A 25,385-nucleotide genomic window follows, 5' to 3' on the forward strand; every position below is an offset into this window, starting at 1 on the left:
AATAAAGAATTCATGCTTCTCATCTCTCCTTCCTGTCTGTCTGTCCCCATTTGTCTCTATCTCTCCCTCTGTCACAAAAAGAAAGGGCAATCAATGAGTATACAACCAAATGGAACAACTAAGTGGAATGGCTAGAGGACGCTTCTCTTCCTGTTTATTCTCTCTCTCCTTCTCTCTCCCTTCCCCCTCCTTTCTTCTCTCTCTCTCTCTCTCTCTCTCTCTCTCTCAAATCAATGGAAAAAAGTTTTAAAAAAGATGAAGCAAAACAAAATTTTGTATCTTCTTTATTTTCATTTTCCTTTGTTAAATATCTCAACAGTTGTACTAGAACTCATAAATCAATTTATTTTACTATGGTAACTGCATTTGTGAAAGGACCTACTTTTATGACATATATTTGGATATTATTCATACATATAAAGAAGCATATATGAGAATAAAAAAGATAATAAGACCTAACACATTTGGGCATTTACTTTGTGTGAGGCACTGTTCTAAATGCTCTACCCAATTAACAAATTTAATCCTTACAAAAAGGTAATAAAGTACATTTCTCAAAGCATTTTAAACTGTCCAATTTTAACTTCAGAAGCACTTTGCTGGATATGTTGACCAACAGAAGCAATTCAGCTGATGACAGTCATTGAGAAGGGATACCTTTCACAAACCTTTGTTACAGTACCATCCCAGGCATGAATTTGGGTCCAAATTTCATCTATTCCTACTGCTATGTTTTCTTCACTAGACTGGATTTCTTTAAATAATAGTGATAATTCCAATCAAGTCCAAGTCTGCTATGCTTCTTTATGTGCCACTCAGAAGATTAGGCACCAACCTGAAGGCCAAAGGTCTACAACTAGACTAGCTGCCCAAGCTTGACCCTGTGCTACTAAGGCCCTAATATGCCTCAAGGCCAAGCCAACCCAAGTTGTGACATTCCTTCCTGTCTTCGTCATTTGAGTATAAGCAACATCAATGCTACAACCATTAGTTTCATCAGTGGGTGGCTCCCTAATTACCCCCAAAGTACTGTACACTTAAGAAGACATTTATCATTTGATTTATTAATAAAGAAATTGGCATACATACCTGTATTTTTAAAAGTGAATCTGCATGCAGTAGTTTAATTTTTGACACAATATTAAAGATAAATGGAAAATGACTAAATATGACAGGATGCTGGATGTCTACTGAAGTGTCCTAAAAATGGAAATGATGAACAATTCTGATAAATGAAAGGACAGAGAAATCTTACTTCTTTTACCTCACAGCCTTAAATCCCTGATGGTTTAAGATCTTAGTACTTATGACCACAGCAACTCAAATTGCTGGTCAGTAGTACTTAGACGATAAAATTCTAAGAAAATATTTTATAAGAACCAATGAAAGGTATATAGGCCTAGTATTTTCAGTGTTCATTTAATTTGCCAATTAATTGTAAACTCAGGATACTTTCCCAAAGAGTCTGTTCTACTGTAATCCATACTTCTGAAATGTAAATTAAACGTCAAAGTTCACATGTATTTGGTAAGCGGGGGAGTGGGATAACATGGATAGCTGCTTAGCTCAGACAGTTCTGCCAGGCAAGGGCTGATGTGCAAGAAGCAGGATTGTAAGCTTCAGAGAGAAAACAAACAAACAAACAATACCTCAAGTCAGCTACTGAACTGGCAGCAAGATCCCCTCCGCTGTCTTCTAAGAACATATTAAAAAAGCACTTACACACAAGATGCCTCCCCCAAAGCTGCAGCTCTTTCGCTCCTGGTTCCTGGTGGGTCACCCTGACATCTACGCCCAACTTAAGCAGAGTCCCGCTTCCATCTGTTCTTGCTGCAGTACCAGCAGCCCTCTAAACTAGAGTGTGGGTATGTTCCCACCCTCGTGTTCTTGTGCCTTTTTCATATTCGTGTGGCACTTCCCACCATACGTTTTTCTGGTGTGCCCCAGCTATTTGCCAAGGTAGCAACCTCTTTTCTGTTAGTGCTCCGCTACAAAACTGCACAGGTTTTGAGGAGTCTGTCCTGCTTTTCCTGTAACCCCTGCTATTTCTATTGGGCAATTTTGTAGAGTGCAAGGATTTCTGGAAACTCATGCAGAAAGTTCTAGCACAAATGCCTATATTAACTCACTGATGATCAAAGTTCCCCCTTTAAACATGCAATACTTACTAAGTCCATTTTCCAAGAGGACCTTCTATGTGCATCTTCATAAAAATCAAGGCAGTTTGCGAGTTCATTTACTTGGAAAATATTTTCAGGCAGTTGACATTTAATCTGGTTTACCTTAAATAAAATACAACCTATGAGAAAGTTTTACATACAAAGACAATTTTGCTTAATGGCTATTTGATTATCAGGATAAATGCAAATTAAACAGTCATAATGACCAGAATAGTTTTACTCAATTCCACCATTGGTCAAAAACCCACATTTTCAGGAACATAAAGAATGCCTAACATTTAACAGTAGAAATTGATAGTTAGGATGATAAACTTCTAGTTACTTTTAATTCATAGAAAAGCTTTAAAAAACTTTAAGTTTAAAGAAAAATATAATATAAATCCAAAATATTCTAGGGCCCAATATTGCATGTCATGTTCTTCAGAGCTTAACAATATCCTATTTACAGATGCTCCCTCCTAGCCTTCCATCCCGAGGTGACCAGGGTTATCATGAATTACATATGAACACTGGCAAAGTGCTAACCATCAAGCAGTGAAGACACTGATAAAGACACTAGATGTTTTGGACATGACTGACGATCAGTATTTGACCTGGATGGGCATAGTCCTGGCCTCTTTGGCTCTGTAAGCTAAGACCATTCATCTGAAATACTCTTACAGACTCTGGCCCACACCCCAAATGACCCAGGCCCCTTAGTACCACCACCTAAAGCATGGTAAAGCTGTTTCGCCCCTGTAACTACGGTCCTCTGGACTCTGCTGATCTCAATCTTGCACTGTCAACTGCCTTATGATTGCACAGAAAATGCAAAAGAATCTACAGGTAAATTACTAGACATAATGTGAGAATTTATCAATTTTGTTGGCTATAAATTCAATTGTAAAAAATCAGTGCATTTCTACAAACCAATTGATAATTTCTTCAGATACAAAATTCCACATATATGAAATACCTTGAAATAGATAACTAAACATATCCAAGACTTTCATGGTAAAATAAGAAAACTTGATTGAGAAACTTTTAAGGACAACCTAATAAGTGACAGAAATAGACACCACAAAGATTCACAGTAGTAAAGATGTCAATTCCCCCTAAATTGAAATAAGAGACAATGCAACTTGAATCAAATTCCTAGTAAGGTTATTTGTGTGTGTGTGTGTGCATGTGCGTGTGTGTGCATGTGCGTGTGTGTGCATGTGCGTGTGTGTGCATGTGCGTGTGTGTGCATGTGTGTGTGTGTGTGTAACCTGAGAAGTTGATTCCAAATTCCAAGTGCCAAAAATAGCCAAGACACGTATCAAGAACAAGGTGGGGGCCCTGGCCGGTTGGCTCGGTGGTAGAGCATCAGCCTGGCGTGTGGAAGTCCTGGGTTTGATTCCTGGCCAGGGCACACAGGAGAGGTGCCCATCTGCTTCTCCACCCCTCCCCCTCTCCTTCCTTTTTGTCTCTCTCTTCCCCTCCCGCAGCCAAGGCTCCATTGGAGCAAAAGACGGCCCGGACGCTGGGGATGGCTCCTTGGCCTCTGCCCCAGGCGCTAGAGTGGCTCTGGTTGTGACAGAGTGATGCCCCGGAGGGGCAGAGCATTACCCCCTGGTGGGCGTGCTGGGTGGATCCCGGTCAGGCGCATGCGGGAGTCTGACTGCCTCCCCATTTTCAGCTTCAGAAAAATACAAAAACAAAACAAAAACAAAAACAAAAACAAAAAGAACAAGGTGGGGGTATCTCTCTTACCAGATATAATCAACACAGAACTACATAAAATGACAGCTGTATGAAAAAGAACCCAGAAATGAATCCCACCCACAGAAACGTGTTTCCTGAGAGTCTGCATTGCCTATCAGCAGGAAAAGGACAGAATATTTCAATAAGTGGTGTTCAAAAATTTTTTCATATGAAAAATAATAAAAGTGAATTTAAAATAAATTTTCAATTGGATTAAATACCAATTTGTGAAAGACAAAGCTAGACCTGGGTAAGAGTGGTCTCTGCTGAGTCCATGATTTAAGGTCCTTGCTGTGGCCTTCCTCTAGCCAACTGCCTTCCCACAGGGAAAGTAAGGGTCTGAGGGGCCAAGAGGACCTGTCTTTGACAGTCCCCACCTCTCCCTCTAGGTTCAGCTCCAGCTACCTAGGAACTCTTAAGTCTCTGCTCAAATGTTTCCAAGCCAGTTTCCAGGACCTGCACAGGTCTCTTCCCCTGCTTGGTCCCTAAAGAGTGGACTGTTTCACAAGGGAGCACACACCTAGACTCCCGGCTAAGGAGCAGCTATTGTGGGAAGTGGGGAAGGAATAGAGCCATGGAAGCTAAGGTAACGACCTATGAGCATGAGAAACAAAACCAAAGTAGGAAAGGAAGGCAGAGGACTTGGGGAGGCCTCCGTCTGAGCCTCTACCTTTTAGTACAGAACTCGATCAGGGGTCTGAGATTTCTAGTTCAAACCTACATAAAGTATATTTTATTTTATATTTATTCAGCAGTTTGTTGGCTATGTAGATTTCTAACCTTTTAAATATTAGATAGGCCCTGGCCGGTTGGCTCAGCGGTAGAGCGTCGGCCTGGCGTGCAGGGGACCCAGGTTTGATTCCCGGCCAGGGCACATAGGAGAAGCGCCCATTTGCTTCTCCACCCCTCCCCTCCTTCCTCTCTCTCTCTTTCTTCCCCTCCCGTAGCCAAGGCTCCATTGGAGCAAAGATGGCCCAGGCGCTGGGGATGGCTCCTTGGCCTCTGCCCCAGGCGCTAGAGTGGCTCTGGTTGCGACAAGAGCGACGCCCCAGAGGGGCAGAGCATCGCCTCCTGGTGGGCAGAGCGTTGCCCCTGGTGGGTGTGCCAGGTGGATCCCGGTCGGGCGCATGCGGGAGTCTGTCTGACTGTCTCTCCCCATTTCCAGCTTCAAAAATAAATAAATAAATAAATGAATGAATAAATAAATATTAGATATATGGTATATGCACCTTTGTTTGTATTTTTCCTCTGCTTTATTAGAAAACTATATATTTTGGCACCTTTCAGGGTCAAATCTGGCTCTGCTTCTTTTTCTAACGTCCCCTTGGCACACAGCCACGCCCACTCTCTTTCCTTCTGCCGCGTGCTGCTGTCATGCTACACTGCAGCGCACAGAAGCTGCAGCTGCCACCGAAACCATATGCCTTACACAGCCTCAACTACTTACTGTCTGGTCCTCCCCAAAAAGAAATCCTGTTGATCCCTGAGTTAGCTAATAACTTAAAATCTTGAAAAAGAAAAACATTTAAAACAAGACACAAGAAATAAAAAATAAAAAGAAATAAATCAACAAATTTATCTATATTAAAATTAAGAATGTGAGTTCAAGCCCTGGCCAGTTGGCTCAGCGGTAGAGCATCGGCCTGGTGTATTGAAGTCCTGGGTTTGATTCCCAGCCAGGGTACACAGGAGAAGCACCCATCTGCTTCTCCATCCTTCACCCTCTCCTTCCTCTCTATCTCTCTCTTCCCCTCCTGCAGCCAAGGCTCCATTGGAGCAAAGTTGGCCCGGGCACTAAGGATGGCTCCATGGCCTCCACCTCAGGTGCTAAAATGGCTCCAGCTGCAATGGAGCAACAGTCCAGATGGGCATAGCATTGCTCCCTTGTTGGGCATGCGGGGTGGATCCCGGTTGGGCGCATGCAGGAGTCTGACTGCCTCCCTGCTTCTAACTTCAAAAAAATACAACAAAAAAAATAATAATGTGAGTTCATCAAAAACCACCATGAAGTAAAAAAAACGAGTAGGATATAGTATTTGTATATTATTGATAAAAGACTAGTTTCCAAAAATAAAGAAAATTCCTATTATCAATAAGCCAAACCCCCCCCCACAAAAACCTTAAACTGAGCAAAAGTAAAGGACATTTTATAAGAGAAAATATTGCAATCATAATCATGAAAATATACTCTAATGGATTAGAACTAGGGAAATACAATTAAAATCATAATTTGGTATTTCATGCTGAAAATATTTTCAAATTTTAATGTCAGACACAAAACAAGAGGAATTCTCATTATCTCTCGAACAGGATTTCAATTAGTCCATGCACTCTGGAAGATAGTGTATAACTACCAGTAAAGAAGAATACATGCATATCTTATAACCTATCAATGCCAGAATTAGGTCTGAAAATTAAAAATCAATTCTTGATACACAAACCTGAAGAGAGATGTACAAAAATGTTTAAAGCAGCCCGTTTTCTCGAGAATCTCCCTACTCCCGAAGAACTGCAAAGAGCACATGCATCTGTCAGTGTTGGAATGAATGAGTATGGTCGATTCAAACAACGGACTGTGATGCAGGAGTGAACAGGAATGAAATACAGCCATAGCTATCACTCTGGATGAATGAGTGTGGTCGATTCAAACAATGGACTATGATGTAGGAGTGAACAGGAATGAAACACAGCCATAGCTAGCACTTTGAATGAATGAGTATGGTCGATTCAAACAATGGACTGAGATGCAGGAGTGAACAGGAATGAAACACAGCCATAGCTAGCACTCTGGATGAATGAGTATGGTCGATTCAAACAATGGACTGAGATGCAGGAGTGAACAGGAATGAAACACAGCCATAGCTAGCACTCTGGATGAATGTGTAAAACAAATGTGCAAGAAGCATGTATTCCATTTATACAATTTCAAACACAGAATTAAACAGCATAGGATCTAGATATACAGTCATAAAACAGTAAAGAGGAGTAAGGGAACGATGAGCTTGAAGTCCAGGACCGTGGCTACCTCCAAGATGTGAGTGGGTACAGTCTAAGAGAAAGTAAGTGGGTGTTTCTAAGGTACTGGAGATGCTTTCTTTTTCAATAAGGGCAGTAGTAGTTACACTCATGTCTGTTATTTATTACTTTTCTTCAAATTGTTCACAGATACTATATACACTCCTTCATATGCATGACTTAATTCACAAAATTTAAAAAAAATAGCAATATAAACTTCATATTTCAAGAGTTCTGCTTAAGATTCAGGCCAGCTGAACCTAAGGGAATTTTTATTACAAAATAAGAACACATGAGTTTCTGAAAGAATCCTTACCCTGTGCAGCCTTTTCAACATTTCTAGGAGAGCTCTAATGTGACGGTTATGCTCAGCACTTTTAGTCCCATGATGCAGCTGAGCAGTGATGGCTCTCGTAAGCATCTGGATCAGCTCGACGAAAGCAGATTCTTGCAGAGATGCCCAATATTCCTCTGAGGGATACGAAAGTAAGTGTTAGTGTGGAATTTCTCTTAAAAAGTGGTCCATATTTTCCAAAACTGATAGAACATTTTCTATATATTATTGTTACAAAAACACATTTGTAATACATTTTTCAGTAAACACAATTGCAATTAAAAGTTTAGAATTTAATGTTCTAAAAAAATTTCTTGATAGTAATAGAAACACAATCTTGATATTTCATCTGTGAGAAAAGATATTAGTCACATTTTTATCCAAATGAAAAAAGAGCATACTGTATTACAAACTAGATTAAGCTTAACCAAGCAGTGGCGCAGTGGATAGTGTTGAACTGGGATGCAAAGGACCCAGGTTCAAAACCCTGAGGTTGCCAGCTTGAGCGCAGGCTCATCTGGCTTGAGCACAAAGGTCGCTGGCTTGAGCCCAAGGTCGCTGGCTTGAGCAAGGGGTCACCTTCTCTGCTGTAGCCTCTCAGTCAAGGCACATAAGAGAAAGCAATCAATGAACAACTAAGGTGCTGCAAAGAAGACTTGATGCTTCTCATCTTTCTCTCTTCCTGTCTGTTCCTATCTGTCGTCTGTCACAAAAACAAAACAAAACAAAAACCGAATGAACTAGATTAAGAACTATTCGTGATTGCATAATTCGTCTTTTTGTGCTCCCCAGCATGAGTTTTTAACTCTTAAAAGACATTATTCAGCATTATAAAACATTTTAAACTAGCTTTTCATTGCTTACAATGTTATCTAGATTTGATAAAAGAGAAGGAATGAGGCCCCAACCAGTTGGCTCCGTGGATAGTGTTGGCCCCCCATGTGCGGACATCCCAGGTTCGATCCCACCAAAGCACACAGAAGTGACCATCTGCTCCCTTCCCCTCCTCCTCCCCCTCCTCCTCTCTCACAGCCTGTGGCTCCATTGGTTCAAGCATCAGCTCCAGGTGTCAAGGACAGCTCAGTTGATTTGAGCATTGGCCCCAGAGATTGTTGGGTGTATCCTGGTCAGGGAACACGGGGAGTCCAACTCCCCTCCTATCAGTTATGAAAAGAAAAGAAAGAATGGAGTTCCCTGGGCTGAATATGCTATTTATGTAAATAAACAAAAAACCACCTCATTAAATTTAAGCAAGCCCCTAGACCCGTGATGACGAACCTTTTTATAAAAACCACCCACTTTTGCAGTGCTGGTCAACCTGGTCCCTCCCACCCACTAGTGGGCCTTCCAGCTTTCGTGGTGGGCGGTAGCAGGGCAACCAAACTGCACCGAGATTGGCCCACCATGAAAGCTGGAAGGCCCACTAGTGGGCAGGAGGGACCAGGTTAACCAGCACTGCAAAAGTGGGTGGTTTTTATAAAAAGGTTTGCTATCACTGCCCTAGACTAACCTCCAATCTACCTGGAAACACAGAGAAAGGAAGAAACAATCAGACAAATCTAGAGGTGGGACATTCTACAAGATAACTGACCTAAAATTTTTTTTAAAAGTCTCTAAAATAACTTTTGCAGAAACTTGATACGGTCTGGATATGAGATAATACTATGGAATTATGACCAATTTTATTAGGTGTAATAACGATGTCATGGTAATGCAGATTTCTATAATGTTATGTGATGCATGATTAAATATTATAGGTGAAATGTCATGGTGTCCCCAACGTACTTTCAAGTAGTTCAGCAAAAATAAACTATAATCTGTACTTAAAGAGAGAGGAAGCAAATATGGCATTAACTGTTAATTGTTGCTTACTCTCAGATAGATGGTATATGGGTATTCACTGTACTATTCCTCCAACATCTGTGTATGAAATTTTTCATAATGAGAAGCTGAGGATGAAGGACCTCAGGACAAAGTCATGTATAGAGCATTACAAGAACTTGAAAAAGGTACTAGAACAATCAATTTCAGAAGCCCAGAGTAATTATTATAGTATCTTTAGAGTATGCTAAAAATACAAGCTAAAAAACATGAATGTTCCAATTATCTAAGTTTTGCCACAACTTTATGAGACACATCTCTCTATTTAGAGAATGATAAAGTATTTTCACATGTCAATAATCAATCTTACCCAGAATCCCTGAAGATTTATCATTCATTTTACGAACAGCCTCTGCAAATGGAACCACCAGGTTCTCCCAGTTGTTAAAATCATGCATCACAGGACACTCTGGGAGAAGGAAGAAAACTTCTAAAGCTTCTTGGTGTGGAGAATAAAAAGGAAGATTTTTGAGCAGATTATCCCTGAGACATGGAGTTATCTGTAGGATCAGGGAGATGACACTCAAAACACAGCAGAAACTGGGTGCAACCTACTGTCAATACAGTCAAGTGTAGAATCTGAAGTTGCACAGCATCAAGAAATTGAAATCATCATTTAGCCTTTCTAAAACCCATGTTTACATCCCATCTCACCCAGCCCCCCATTACCTGACATGTAGGTATGTGACAAATAGTCTCCATTCAGTTACGAGGGAGCATGAAGGAGGAGCAGCACTCACATGTACAAGAGTTGCACCGGAAGGACAGTGGATTCAGAACTAACAGGCAGCCTTCCCAATAAGAAATACTACATTGCACCATCCAGTTCCACTACCACACCTCATTTTTTAAAGAGGAAGAATGTGTCAGAACCCCCAAAAGCAAAACACAACGCGGACAAATGCAACAACAAAACCCAACATGGCTTCCTATTATTTTGCCACAGGGCCTCACCACCAACTCTTTCTACCACAAACTCCCGTTTCTAGCCCTTCCAGTCTCCTCCATACAGAATGCAAGTGTTCAGGAAAAATTCAAATGCAATTCTAGATTTTTATTTGTCATATGAGCTTGGATAATAGAAATAATTTGCTTAAAAACTCACTAAGAAGATAAGCTAGTACTTACGGAGTATTTGTCAGATGCTAAGTCATCTACATATATTAAGTAGGTCATTTAATTCTTACAGTTTTTCTATAACATCCTCCTTTTATACATGAGAAATCAGTACTTCAGATAAATTAACTTGCTGAAGGTCACAGGCTTAAGTGGGAGTCTTTCCTGGATCTTTCTGACTCCAAAGCCCTAGTTCTTAGAAATCATTAAAATTATGAGACCCTAGCTAAATGGTGTCTGTAAATGTATACTTTTTTATAATCATCTCTTTTTTACATCAAAACATACTGGGTTCCTACTATGTGCTTGAATCTGAGTTACACATTCCTGATAACTGCATTTAACAATGTCTCAACAGCACATGGCCTTCCTACCTCTTTGCTCATCATCAGCCACATCCCCGCATCTCCCAACCCACTCAGAACTACTGCAATACTCTCAAGCCAGTTACAGCGCTCCATACATCCTGCCTCAGTGTCCACTTCCCTTGCTGACAGGAATGCCTTTACCCATGTAGGCACCTAGTAAACTCCTACTTCACTGGGCACCTTGTTTTTAGTGTTCTAAGTAGAGCTGACTATCCACTGCCCTAGTAATGACTGATTTTATTCATCCAAAACACACCCAACCTTCCCTTTAAAAGTTCTATAAATGTGGCTGTGTGACAAACTAAGCCATGAACTTCTAAGGACAGGGAGCATATCTCTTTCATTGTTCATCAGGAGTCCGCATCACAATGGCCTATGTATAGAAAATATTCAAATGTTTGCTAAATAAATGAATAAACACTAAGCCTGTGAATCCCAGTCACAGAAATCTCAAAATAGAAACCTTACAGGTTTGCTGGCCCAATTGTCCCGTAAGAAACAAGAGAAGATCGCTCTATGATTATGTCACTTGCACTTTATGATATACTGTCTGGCACAACCAAGGTGTACTTAGCCCTATTGATGGACTGATGCAAACTCTTCCCTTCACAGATGCAAAAATGGGTCTTCTATTTTTGGTGATCTTTCCATTAAGCAGAATCCTGATAAATGTACATATTAGGGGTACATTATACATAAGATCCCAATGGGCCACAGTTCTGTCAAAGTGAACAGAACTGAACTTTCCATCTTCCCCTGAGATACAGGAATGTGACAGAACCTGCAGCTAAGATACAGAGTGCTGAAATACAGAAACACAGGGAATGAGGAAAGGAGGATGGAGGGGGAGGGGAGAGAAAGGAGTAGGTGGAGTGGGAAAATAAGGGGGGAAGGGAAAGGCAGAGAAAAGAAGTGAAGAACAGAGAAAGAAAAAAGGAACCAGAGTGAGACTCAGAAAGAAACAGACTGAAAGAAGAACATAGCAAGTACCACCCCCCAGGATCAACCAGGACCACAGAACAGGGAAATACATTAATAAAGGCTGAATCAAGAAAGGGGCAATTGATTTAACAAACTATAGAAATGATCCCTGAAAGTATAGTCTTGGGCAATTGATTTAAAAAGCATGTTTTGAACATCTGCAAGTGGGAAACTGAAAGACAGTAATGACAGTCCTGAAACAAAGATCAATCTCAAAATGAACAATATTCTAGAACATACAGAACAGGACGTGCAATGGAACAAAAAAGAGGAAGAATCCAGGCAGTCGCTAGAGAAGGGGATGTTCTTATCAGAAAAAGTGTGCTCATTTCTATACTTATGTTTAAAACAACTACAAATAAAATGCTTATTCCTGTGTGCCAACCTCAACTAATCCTTTAATCACCTTCCTAAAACCCAAGTTGAAAACACTCCCTCTAGGAGAGTGTGCGCCTATGGGTATGCATAAACTATTTCAACTATTCTGACCTATTTGACTGCTATACCAACTGTTTTCGCCTTATGTGGATAAACACTTAAATGCTGAGTTTAATATATACTACAAATTCTCAGAGAATCTCTCAAAATATTTCTTCTGAAATTTTAAGTTATTATAAACATTTTTTGGTGATTTTCTTTTCACAAACAATCTGAAGAATACCACCGTGTTAGTAATCCAGTCCTTCTGGGTTAAATCCCTAAAGGTGTTTCTGGCTTTATTTAAGTCCACATGAATCGACATCGTATCAGCAGCTATTCTGTGGAAGAAAGGTAAATTTTAAACACTGATGAATAAGAAAATAAAAAAGGACAATTCAAAATGAAATATTTTATTAGATTATCCAGATGGAAGATTTTTTTCTAAAGCTTGCTTGCTTCCATTTCAACAAAATCACTTTTGTCAACTTTACATTAACTACATTAATTTGGCTGAATACAAATACTATTAAAAAATATAGTTGACTAAAATGTCAAAAATATCAAGATTGCATTAATATATGCTATCAAACTTTAACTCAGATATTATCTTAAATGAGTAATCAATAAAAACTTATTTTCCTCCCTGACTAGGCAGTGACGCAGGGGATGGAGTGTCGGACTGGGATGCGGAGGACCCAGGTTCGAGGCCCCGAGGTCATCAGCTTGAGTGCAGGCTCATCTGGTTTGAGCAAAGCTCACCAGTTTGGGCCTGAGGTCACTGGCTTGAGCAAGGGGTCACTTGCTCTGCTGTAGCCCCCAGTCAAGGCACATATGAGAAAGCAATCAATGAACAACTAAGGTGCTGCAACTAAGAACTGATGCTTCTCATCTCTCTCTGTCACACACACACAAAAAAAATATTTTCCAGTAAAGAAAATAGACACAGATAAAAGGAAAAGATTTTTCCTATTTCTGAAAAAAAAAAAAGACCATTTTTCCCAACTACATGAAGTAAAACTGAGGACCAGAAAAAAAGGGTTCAAGGCAATAAATTTTTAGTATTCTAATAAAAATCTACTAATGATGTGCCTCGTAAGCCATGAATTACATTTATAGTGAACTGAATATAGTCTTTGTCTAAAAAGACATATTCTTTGTAAAATAATATATATATACTTATTGTCTGAAAATAGAGAAGATTCTTTCAAATAAGAATTATACAAATATTTTGAGAAAGAAGTATAAAGTTTTCTCTTATACTATTAATTCAAAGAAGTCTTAATATTGTGCAACAAGGAAATGTTTAAATAAATTAAGGTATGTCCTTCCCATAGAATACCATGCAGCCGTTGAAATGTTATGAAAAATATGAGTATGGAAATTTAATAAAATGAAAAATGGACAAATATATTAAGTGTAAAGAATGTATAAAACAATATATAATCCCATTTTTTTTAAAGAATACATTTACATACAAAAATATACACACAAATGCTAGTAGCTATTACTCTTAAGTGGTAGATTATGGGTGATTTTTTTTGTTGTTGCATATCTCTATTTTTGACATTTTCTATAGTGATCATATATTTGATTTTTTAAAAAATAATTTCTAAAGAGATAAACACATAGCTAACTATTTTACCCTCAAATCACTTCTTTATAACCTTTAACAGTATTTTTAAAATATGAGATACAGCCTGACCAAGCAGTGGTACAGTGGATAGGACACAGAGAACTGGTCTAGGACATAGAGGACCCAGGCTCAAAACCCTGAGGTCACTGGGATGAGTGCGGGTGGGCTCACCAGCCTGAGCATGAGGGTGCCAGCTTCAGAATGGGATCATACACATGACCCAATGGATGCTGGTTTGAGCCCAAGGTTGCTGGTTTGAGCAAGGGGTCACTGGCTCAGCTGGAGCCCACCCCCCTTCACAGCACATATGAAAAAGCAATCAATGAACAACTAAAGTGCCACAACAAAGAACTGATGCTTCTCATCTCTCTCCCTTTCTATCTGTCCCTGTCGCTCTCCTTCTTGCTAAAAAAATTTTTTTAAATTGAGATATTATTGACATATAACATTAGTTTCAGGTATATGACAAGTTGACATAGGTATATACTACAAAATGATCACCACAGTAAGTCTAGTTAATATCCATTACCATAAGGGTTACAATTTTTTTCTTATAACTTTTAAGATCTACTCTCTTGCTTTCAAATATACAATACAGTATTAACTCAAGTCACCATGCTGAATTCAGTATTTTTAACAGAACTTCATAAATTTATTATATATATTACCTTTCCCTTATAAAACTTCCAGTCAGACAAGCAGAAGATGAAAATATATCTCTGATTTCCCTACATTAGGAATAAGACAGCAGTTAAAACAAATCATGAGTATGCGTCCTTATAGCATGAGACATGACTAATAAAACATCTCATTATTGTCTTTCAAATGTCTCCCTCTGTCTACAATTTGTTTCCTATTACAAGTTGATTCTATTCGCTCTAGTGTTTTCTGTGGCAAAGACTTTAAGTTATGTATTCAGAGAGGTCACAAGGAAAGAGGAAAAGGTTGACCTAGGCTCAGTATTTTCTTTGACAAATAAAACCCTCTCTCTCATCCCACACACCTTTTCCAGCTGTTTATTTGTTTTACTAAAGTGTAAACAAATTACCAGAAATTAAATAGGGGGGAGGAAGAGTATACTGAGTTCCATCTTAGTAGTAGTTGCACAAATAGTTCTTGTTTAATGCTCTGCAAATTTGATTTAACTTTTATACTCCTTTCCAGAATTAGAAATTCATTCCTGAAAAATTCTCTGAAAAGGAGATTTTTATAAAAGTGAGTATAATCTTTGTAGATGGCAGGGTTGTTCAACTGTAAATAGGAGGTCCACAAATATTGGTTCTAAAGTCAAATAGGGTTGAGAAACTGTGGTCTGTATTTCCTGCTCAGATAGTCAAAATAAACACAAACATATCAAAGCCCAAAGAAGTTCTGCAGTGACAAAAGCTGCCCTTGTGGAGACTGCATGCTAGTTGCGATGGTTAATTTTATATGTCAACGTGGCTAGGCAACAGTACCCAGATATTTGGTCCACTATCAATCTAGATGTTGCTGTAAAGATATTAGATTACATTTAAATCAGCTGACTCTGAGTAAAGCAGATTATTCTCCATGTGGGTGGGCCTCATCCTATCAGTTGAAGGCCTTAAAAGGAAAAGGTTAATGTCTCCTGAAAAAGAGGAAATTCTGCCTCCACACTGCCTTGGGACTCAAGCTGCAAGATCAGCTCTTCCCTGCGTCTCCCTGCTGGTCTGCCTCTGGAATTTGTACTTATGAGACCTCTTAAACTTATCAGCCAATTCCTTAAAAATAAATCTCTTTACACACAGACACAGACACAGACACACACACACACCTTATTGATTCCGTTTCTTTGGAGATCCCTGGCTAATGGACAAGCTTTAGGGAACTGCACAGCAGAGAGACAGACACACGGTGTACCTTTTTGTATTTTGCCACTGCTTAGTCCCCACATCAGCAATCCACCTCTTCACAGTCCCTTCGTTCAGTGTAGGGATTTTCCTCCTTAGATTAACATAGGCATTCTGTAAACAAAAAAAGGAAAATATGATAATTTAAACACAACAGAAATAGGTATTTAACTTTTAGAAACATTCTAAGGATAAAGTGTAATATCGATTTTTAAATAGATATAACATAGCTCTGGGAAAGTATCAAGTGAAATTTTACCAAGAAGCAATCAATCATCTGCCTAGCTTCTATTCCAATTTCTTGACAATTTGGATCCAAATTTAGATCCAAAGTAAATTTCTCTGATTGCCCCAACACTCAGCAATTTACACAAGTATGACTAGATTGAAATGAGCTTAAAGGGAAGGAAAAATCTCAAAAGGGCTGTGTGCGTAAGTGGGAGGAACTGGATTTGCTTGGAGAAGGAGGACGAAGATGTTATCCATAAGCCTGTGAGCCACAGGTCTTTTTAGTACTGGGTGGCAGGGTTACGTTAAATGTCAACCACTGGTTGTCTCGGACACTAACCGAATGCCATTGGCTAGGAGCTTCCCAAAGGTAAGAAAAATCTAAGGAAATCTCTCTGATTTGACATTCATCAGGGACAAATCCAATTTTTTGTAGGTAACTATTTATATTTATGTAGTTTAAACAATAAAAGATCAATAATGTCTGACTTATTCCCCAAAAGTCAGCCTAATTATCTAATGATTTTGGAATTCACCAAACTTGGATTCTGGGACAGTTTATTTTGTTTAAAATACCAAGTGAGAGAACATCCAGAGAACTCTTTTTACCTCTGTTTTCATCCACAGCAAAATGCTTTGATTCCCTCCAGCAATTATTATTAACTTCTTTTCTGAGTTACGGCTTTCTGAAAGGGATATACAGAAAGAGCTCAGAATGTGATTTGGCACAAACAAACATGCTCACTCAATTTAATTTCATTCTTTTCAAACCCAGTCCTTATAGCTTTCTGATAGGCAAAGACTCAGCACGCTTCTCACCCATAAAGCAGAAATGTATATCTACTTCAGGTAAAGTCTTGTTGGCAAGGTCGATGTGTGGCATTACTTTAACATAATTAATATAATTGCTTATATATAACACAATCAAACAAATATTTGATTAGTTAACTGTTCCTTGGGGTAATGTGGCTCCTATTACTAAAACCTGTATTGTACAACTCAAGATTTGACCAATGACTATGGCTGCGAGGAATGTAAATAAGTATCTCAGAAGTCCATGTAAGTGGTTATAAAAAATCAAATATAGGAACTGCTTAAGGAAATAACACTACTGTACATTTTCCCAGGAGAACTGAGAGAATTCTAGAACTTCAGGCCACCACTAAACTGTCAGAAACAGTAAGTGCAGTGCTCCAAGGCACTTGTAGAGTCGAGGGTGTTCCAAGCTCAGGCTCTGAGGTTATATGGGACACAATTCAAATGCAGCCAAACCACTTACTGGCCATGAGACTGGCTAACCCTTCGCTCTCTAAGTCTGCACCCTCCAGTAAAAGGGGACTGAGTACACATCGCCCTGACCTGCTTAAGGACAGGTGAGATAAAACCTGTTAAGTGTTCAGCACAGTTACCTCACATATCAGCTGACCTCATTCTGAGGGTTTTACATGATAGAGTCATTTTAAGCAGGTAACATAACCAAGCACTGTGAAATTACTAGGCCCCTGAAATATGGAATCAGAGGCTGCATATGCTTCTAAATCAGTCTACTTTAGTAACAGAGACAGACACAGATAAACAGGGAAACATCAACTTGTAGTTGCGTCAATTTTTTGAGCTGTTCATTGATTTTTTTTCTCATATGTGCTTTGACTGGGGGACTCGAGCTAAGCCAGTGATCCCTTGCTCATGCCACCAACTTTGGGTTTAAGCCAGTGACCTCTGGGCTTAAGCCAGCGACCATAAGATCATGTCAATTATCCCACTCTCAAGCCAGTGACCCCACACTCAAGGGCGAACCTGCAATCAAGCCAGATGAGCCAACGCTCAAGCCAGCAACCTCGGGGTTTTGAACCTCGGTCCTACGCATCCCAGGTCGACACTCTTTTTTTAAAAAAATATTTATTTTATTGATTTTAGAGAGAGGAAGGGAGAGGGCAGAAGAGAGACAGGAACATCAAGCTGTTCCTGTATGTGCCCTGACCGGGGATTGAACCGGCAACCTCTGTGCTTCAGGACGATGCTCTAACCAACCAAGCCATCTGGCCAGGGCCCGACACTCTTATCCGCTAAGCCGCCACTGGTCAGAGCATATGGTCTATTTTATGCTGTATCATGCTAACACCACAATGATTTTAATCTGAAGGGGTAAGAGAAAATTAATGGGTTATTCTGACTTGATAAATTAGACTAAATATTATAAATTGTAAGTAAAGCATAAAACTAATGTTTGGACAAACTCCCTTCACAGTCATACGTTTCTTTTTTTTCCATATTACAGCTTCTCGACAAAGGTACTTATACCAAATCCTGTGCTCCCACAGACTTTACCAAATCTGAGATCTTCACTGGACGACCATCTCATGGGACATGGTGTCAGCTGGTCATGTGTTCCGCCGTTCCCCAGTTGTCCTTCTCTCCCGGAGCCGAAAGAAAAGACCTTCCCCGAGTCAGAAACATAGGCAAGTGTGTGCCGCCTATTAGATAAAAGCACATATCGTCACTTCTCAATTATGCAAAGTGAAGGTTTGCAGCAATGCAGTAAACTGCTGAAATTTGGTTACCAGTGTAGCTAGTTAACCAACTCCCAATGCATGGAGTTAGACACCGGTAAACTAAGAAATCATTCATATGTGGTGAGACGACACTGGAACCCCTCAGTGCTCTGAAGGCCATGATGCTGAACCTTGGCAAATGGTGCTCCCTTCTTGAGGACCAAGCATCTTCCTTTGACTTCCTCCTTTTTTAAGCCTTGACTTGAGAATCCCTCTTCTTAGAAGGCACCTCTGAGTCCCTCCTCTCCCCATCCTGGAATACGGAACTAGGGGATCCTCTGAGTGCCCACTCTATTTCCCAAAGACCTTACCACACTGATTTTCTTACAACTTTGTTCAATGGTCTCTCCCACTACATAGAATTTGGCCCTCTGTATGACTGGTGGTGCCACCATGGGTACAGCAACGCTGAGGTCGCTGGCTTGAGCACTGGCTCATCTGGCTTGAGCGCAGCTCGCCAGCTGAAGTGTGCGGTCACTGGCTTGAGTGTGGGGTCATTGAAATGACACCATAGTCGCTGGCTTGAGCCCAAGGCCACTAGCTTGAGCAAGGGGTCACTGGCTTGGTTTGAGCTCCCCCTGGTCGGCATGTATAAGAAGCAATCAATGAGCAACTAAAGTGCTGGGACTTTAGTCAAGCTTCTCATTTCTTTCCCTTCTTGTCTCTCTTTCTCTACTGCAAAAAAAAAAAAAAAAAAAAAAAAAAAGAATTTTTCCTTGCTCAAATAGAGGTCTGGCCCATGTCCTCAATGCTTAAGAGATAACTTCTAAACCATGAGAATGTCCCGGATGATAGATGTGTATTTATCATTCGTGGCAGGCCGCTGAGATCACACTAATAGTTCACCCAGGTGGCACATGGAGGGCCCTCTGGCCACAGTTAACGTAAATCTACAGGCTGGGAGTGGCTGGGATTTGAATTCGACCTAGATAGTTATTCCATCAATCACGACTAAGCAATGAAACTGCAGTAACAACTTTAGACTTGGGTGAGCTTCCCCGGATGGCAATACTCTAGACCAGTGGGAGTCAACCTGGTCCCTCCCACCCACAAGTGGGCATTCCAGTTTTCATGGTGGGCGGTAGCGGAGCAACCAAAGTATACATAAAAAGATAGATTTAACTATAGTAAGTTGTTTTATAACAAACTTAGCAAAAATCCGACATAAAGTACTTGGTAAGTAATTATTATTACATGCTTTAACTTGCTATAACTCTGCTTTATAAATTTTATAAAGTAAAGTTACTTCCCTACTTTATAAGTCACCATTACTGTGGAACCGGTGGGCAGTTAGAAAATTTTACTACTAACAGAGATACAAAAGTGGGTGGTAGGTATAAAAAGGTTGACTACCCCTGCTCTATACACTGTCATGTATCAGGCTAGGAGGAGGTTACACTGTCAAGTGGAGCAGATGCATGAAGCTTCTCACTTGGGCCTCTCCTGGACTCTGTCCTAGACATCTCTTCCTTTGGTTATAATCTGTGTCTTCCTCTTATAATAAATGTGACTGTGATATTACATTTGACCTTAGCCAAAAGTCTGAGAAGCGATGTTACTGTGAGTATAATAGCTTTCAGTGAATTCTGTGAGACTGGTGAATTCTCCTGTGGTAGTACCTTCATAATATACAGTATGCAATATTACTCTGAGGTCATAAGTCTATTTCCATAGACCAGTTATTTTGTAGCATTAAAACAAATGCACCCAATATTCAGTATAGTCTGAATTTTCTTATGTTTAGTGAGGAAAAAACTGCCCAAAAGAAGAATAAGTATATCTGGGTAAAAATATTTCTTAATCCCAAGACCCAACATCCAACTGGTAAGAGGTACACTAACTGATGTTCAAGAAAGAAAATAATTATGGAAACCAGAGTTTCAGACAGTATTTTTACCTTTAAAAAAGCTATGAAAATCAAAATTCTCAAGAATATTTTATTCAAAGCATTAATGACATTGTTTTCAACCTTACCATGATCACTCTGAAAAACTGATGGTAATTAAGTAGGATGGCCCAAAATCCTTTGTGATTCATGTTTGTTTATCTTTTTGTTTTTTATTGACTCTATTGGGGTAATGTTGGTTAATTAAATTACATAGGTTTCAGGTGTACAATTCTATACTACATCATCTCTCCACTGTATTCTCCACTGTATGTCACCACCACAAGTCAAGTCTCCTTTCATCACCACTCACCCCACTTTACCCTCTTCTAACACCCCCGACCCCCTTTCCCTCTGGTCATCACCATTCTGTTGTGTGTGTCTATTAGGTTGTTTTTTTTTTTCTTAAAACTTCAACCTTGCCCTGGCCGGTTGGCTCAGCAGTAGAGTGTAGGCCTGGCGTGCGGGGGACCCGGGTTCGATTCCCGGCCAGGGCACACAGGAGAAGCGCCCATTTGCTTCTCCACCGCCCCCCTTCCTCTCTGTCTCTCTCTTCCCCTCCCGCAGCCAAGGCTCCATTGGAGCAAAGATGGCCCGGGCGCTGGGGATGGCTCCTTGGCCTCTGCCCCAGGCGCTAGAGTGGCTCTGGTCGCGGCAGAACGACGCCCCGGAGGGGCAGAGCATCGCCCCCTGGTGGGCAGAGCTTCGCCCCTGGTGGGCGTGCCGGGTGGATCCCGGTCGGGCGCACGCGGGACTCTGTCTGACTGTCTCTCCCCATTTCCAGCTTCAGAAAACAAAACAAAACAAAACAAAAAAAACTTCACCCTTTTCACCCAGTTCAGCAGCCACCTCCCCTCTGACCAGGCATCAGTCTGTTCTCTATCTTTAAGTCTGTTTCTATTTTGCTTGTAAGTTTATTTTATTTTTCCCAAATAAATGGTGTCATTTTTCTTAAAGACAAATAACATTTGAGCAGTTACAAAGGTATTTCACTGAAGGGGCATCAGAAAGTGAATGTATTTGTTCATTTAAAAAAAAAATCAATGAAAACAAATACATACATGAAAATAAAGATTATGATTACCTAACTAAATTAAGACAATCAATTCAGACAATCAATGAAACTAATGGAATCTTATTAAACTATGTATGTAAATTTACTATATTGATTTTATCAACTTTCATCAATACTTTACAACTTACCTTCCACATGCTATCTGAGTCACTCTATTCCCAACAAGCTCAGACACCAAACAGGGTTTTAACTCATTCTGTGTGGAATTGTGACCAAGCTGTCCGTATTTTCCAGCACCAAAAGTAAACAGCAGCCCATCCTAAGGAAAGAGAACTTCACATCAGATACTAGAGAAATACAACACAGAAGTTGTATTCACTGGTGAAAAGGCAATAGTGAATAATTAAAAAGCAGTCAAAGCAAAACCCCCAATTCTTAGGAAGACAGTCCTGCTCACTGGTGGGTGTGTGTGTGTGTGTGTGTGTGTGTGTATATATATATATATATTTTTTTTTTTTAGATTTTATTTATTCCTTTTGAGAGGCAGGGCAGAGGAGCAGGAAGCATCAACTCCCATATGTGCCTTGACCGGGCAAGCCCAGGGTTTCAAACCCATGACCTCAATGTTTCAGGTCGATGCTTTACCCACTGCACCACCACAGGTCAGGCAGACAGTCCTGCTCATTGGAAATGATCTTTCTTCCAAGGGAAACACTAACTGTTCACACCTACATGTCTAGTGCTTTCCCCATTACAAAGTGTTCTTCCAAAATTACAGTCAAGGAGACCAGGTACACGCACCTTTGTGAGCAGGGCAGTGTGAGAGCCACCACAAGCAAGAAATTCAACCTCCTGATTGTCCAGTGCTTCAATAAGGGAAGGAAAAACTTCATCTACACAATGGAAAGAATAGTGGAAGTGACCAAAAGGAAATGCTGACTTACACATTAGAGTTCTGGGCTACTGGTCAAATTCCTAGCCTACTTTCTCTCAGCCTGGCAGCAGTAATTCCCAACACAACAAGGGTTCTACACTGCTGAACTTAGACAATGGTCAAAGGACCACATTTGGGGTATTCACTTATGCAAGTATCAATCTACGTCCCAGAGCCCATTTCTCTTTTGAACCTAACTTGATTTTTTTCCCTTTTTTTTTTTAGCAAGAGGACAGAGAATGCGACTGATACAGACAGGAAGGGAGAGAGATGAGAAGTATCAATTGTTTTTTTTGGGGGGGGGGTTGGTATTTTTCTGAAGCTGGAAACGGGGAGACAGTCAGACAGACTCCTGCATGCGCCCAACCAGGATCCACCTGGCACGCCCATCAGGGGGCGATGCTCTGTCATGACCAGAGCCACTCTAGCGCCTGGGGCAGAGGCCAAGGAGCCATCCCCAGCGCCCGGGCCATCTTTTGCTCCAATGGAGCCTCGGCTGCAGGAGGGGAAGAGAGAGACAGAGAGGAAGGAGAGGGGGAGGGGTGGAGAAGCAGATGGGCGCTTCTCCTGTGTGCCCTGGCCGGGAATCGAACCCGGGACTTCCGCACGCCAGGCCAACGCTCTACCACTGAGCCAACCGGCCAGGGCCAGAAGTATCAATTCTTCATTGCGGCACCTTAGTTATTCATTGATTGTTTTTTCATATGTGCCTTGACCAGGGGTCTATAGCCAAACCAGTGGCCCCTTGCTCAAGCCAGCAACCCTGGGGTCTTGTCTGTGATCCCACACTCAAGCCAGCAATGCCACGCTCAAGCCGGATCAAACTGCGCTCAAGCCGGCAACCTCGGGGTTTCAAACCTGGGTCCTCTGCTTCCCAGGCCAATGTGCTATCTGCTGAGCCACTGCCTGGTCAGGCTGGCCTGATTAACTTTAACTGCAGGATATCTGATATTTCCAATTCCCATTCAGAATTATCCTTTCTAATGAACATATTTTTTTTCTTTTTAATTCTCAACTATGGTGTCCCCAACTTCATTCTACCTTTTCTTTCTTCCACGATTTTCTTGTCAAAGCACTTAATAGATATAGCAAAAATTGTTTAACTGCCCTTTATTCCTTTTCCTCTTTTCAATATTTTTCTAATACTGACCTATGGGTTCTCCTGAGTAATCAGCATGGGACTATGGCAAGGAGAAATGCAGTGTTTGACCAGTAACTCAGGAAATAACATGTACATTATCAGAGCTGACATATCAATGGAGTCTGCTATGCCTGAGAATTCTAACAAGGTGTTTAGATCACAAGAAATTCTGCCATGTAGTTTGTGGAGGTAATGCAATGGGAATTACTGCATTTTACACAGCATGCACATGCACATGTGTGTGTACCAGCTGTAATTAATAGCTTATAGAATTAAGATATTTGAGTTTGTAAGATAGAATTTTCTATCCTTTTGGTATAATATAATTATATTAATAGACCCTTAATACACATGCACCTTGAAGGTCATTTCATCCAAACTTGCTACTTCACAGAAAATGAAAACGGTCAAGAGAAAGACTAAGTGACTGGGTAAGGCCCTGCAGTTAGTTAACTGTGAAGTGCGAATCACAATCCAACTGTCCCAATCCCTAGCCTAATAATCCCAATCCCTAATCTCGGTCCTTTTCCAGATGGCCCTGACATGTGTCTCAATTATAACAAGCACTTCCATACTATGCATGTCTCTTACACTGATTCTGTCCTGAAGACAGAGAGATAATCAGGAGAACGGTGAAAATATCAATAAAAGTGAGGACTTGAACCATTTTAAAAAGGAAAGTCTGGGTTATATTTCATCACTTATCAACAAATATATCTGCAGATGATAGAAATTTCAAAATATGGTTCCATACTGTTGGTGTGGCCCAGGCCCAGTTGTCCAAAATCATTTCTTCCCCATGAATAAAGGTTTCCAGACATGGATAAGGCCACGCTGTGGGCTTTGCCTGCAGAAATCTGAGCCAAGGGGACTCCTGCAAGGTGCTGCACAATCTGTGGTGTGGTAGTGCCATCAGGTATTTTTCCAAGTCCAAGCTGGCCATGTAAGTTCTGTCCCCATGCAAAAAGCTCACCACCTTGATATAAACAAAGAAAACATGTCTTATTAAATTTAAAATGCAGCAGACATTACTTTAGGGCCCAGGTTAGCAAACTGGAGGCTCACGAGCCACATGCGGCTCTTTGGCCCCTTTGGTGTGGCTCTTCCACAAAATACCACATGCAGGCGCTACCTCAATAAGGAATGTACCTACCTATATAGGTTAAGTTTAAAAAATTTGGCTCTCAAAAGAAATTTCAATTGTTATACTGTTGATATTTGGCTCTGATAACTAATGAGTTTGCCGACCACAGCCCTAGGGCATTATATATGCAATCCATATTATACTACCTCAATCCCTTACATTCAAACTGACAGGACTTCTCAAAAATATGTCTGAATTAGAAAAACCAGAAGTATCTTCTTTTCAGCAGTAACTGTTAATACATCCTTAACCTCAAAAAGCAGTGTTATAGACTGAAGGTTTGTGTCCCCCCTCTCCCCAAATTCATACACTGAAACCCTAATCCTCAAGGTGATATTAGGAGATGGGGCCTTTGGAGGTGATTAGGAGTTGATGAGATCATGAGGGTGAATCCATTGTGAATAGGATTGGTGCCCTTATTTTTTTGTTGTTGTGACAGACACAGAGAGGGACAGATAGGGACAGACAGACAAGAAGGGAGAGAGATGAGAAGCATCAAGTCTTCATTGCGGCACCTTAGTTGTTCACTGATCGCTTTCTCATGTGCCTGGACTGGAGAGCTACAGAACACGTGACCCCTTGCTCAAGCCAGCAACCTTGGGCTCACTCCAGTGACCATAGGATCATGTCTATGATCCCACGCTCAAGCCAGCAACCCCACACTCAAGCCTGATGAGCCTGCGCTCAAGCCGGCAACCTTGGGGTTTTGAACCTGAGTCCTCTGAACTCCAGTCTGATGCTCTATCCACTGTACCACCGCCTGGTCAGGCAGGACTGTTGCCCTTATAAAAGTAACTTCAGAGACAGGCCCTTTACCAGAAAGAAACCAAAGCTGCTGGCACCTTGAATTGGACTTCTGGCCTCAAGAACTGTGACAAATTTCTGCTATTTAAGCCACTCAATTTATGGTATTTTTGTTACAGAAGTCCAAATATACAAAGACAGGTAGACTGAAGCTATCA

The 25,385-nt window shown here is 40.7% G+C and overlaps 1 protein-coding gene across 1 annotated transcript in view; it reads right to left on the minus strand.

Annotated features, from left to right (window-relative positions):
• HERC5 (HECT and RLD domain containing E3 ubiquitin protein ligase 5) overlaps positions 1–25,385 on the minus strand; it is a 64,237-nt gene that overhangs the window by 28,642 nt on the left and 10,210 nt on the right. The window contains exons 5-16 of the mRNA XM_066233075.1: positions 24,034–24,255; positions 22,006–22,097; positions 21,393–21,523; positions 18,081–18,226; positions 16,362–16,438; positions 15,535–15,638; positions 14,322–14,381; positions 12,265–12,358; positions 9,446–9,635; positions 7,237–7,391; positions 2,169–2,282; positions 1,090–1,200 (exon numbers count right to left, since the gene is read on the minus strand). Coding sequence (XP_066089172.1) covers positions 1,090–1,200; positions 2,169–2,282; positions 7,237–7,391; positions 9,446–9,635; positions 12,265–12,358; positions 14,322–14,381; positions 15,535–15,638; positions 16,362–16,438; positions 18,081–18,226; positions 21,393–21,523; positions 22,006–22,097; positions 24,034–24,255 — 1,496 coding nt within the window. The remainder of the gene's footprint in view (positions 1–1,089; positions 1,201–2,168; positions 2,283–7,236; positions 7,392–9,445; positions 9,636–12,264; positions 12,359–14,321; positions 14,382–15,534; positions 15,639–16,361; positions 16,439–18,080; positions 18,227–21,392; positions 21,524–22,005; positions 22,098–24,033; positions 24,256–25,385) is intronic.

The sequence above is a fragment of the Saccopteryx bilineata genome, chromosome 5 (genome assembly GCF_036850765.1).
Source record: "Saccopteryx bilineata isolate mSacBil1 chromosome 5, mSacBil1_pri_phased_curated, whole genome shotgun sequence".
Lineage (NCBI taxonomy): Eukaryota > Metazoa > Chordata > Mammalia > Chiroptera > Emballonuridae > Saccopteryx > Saccopteryx bilineata.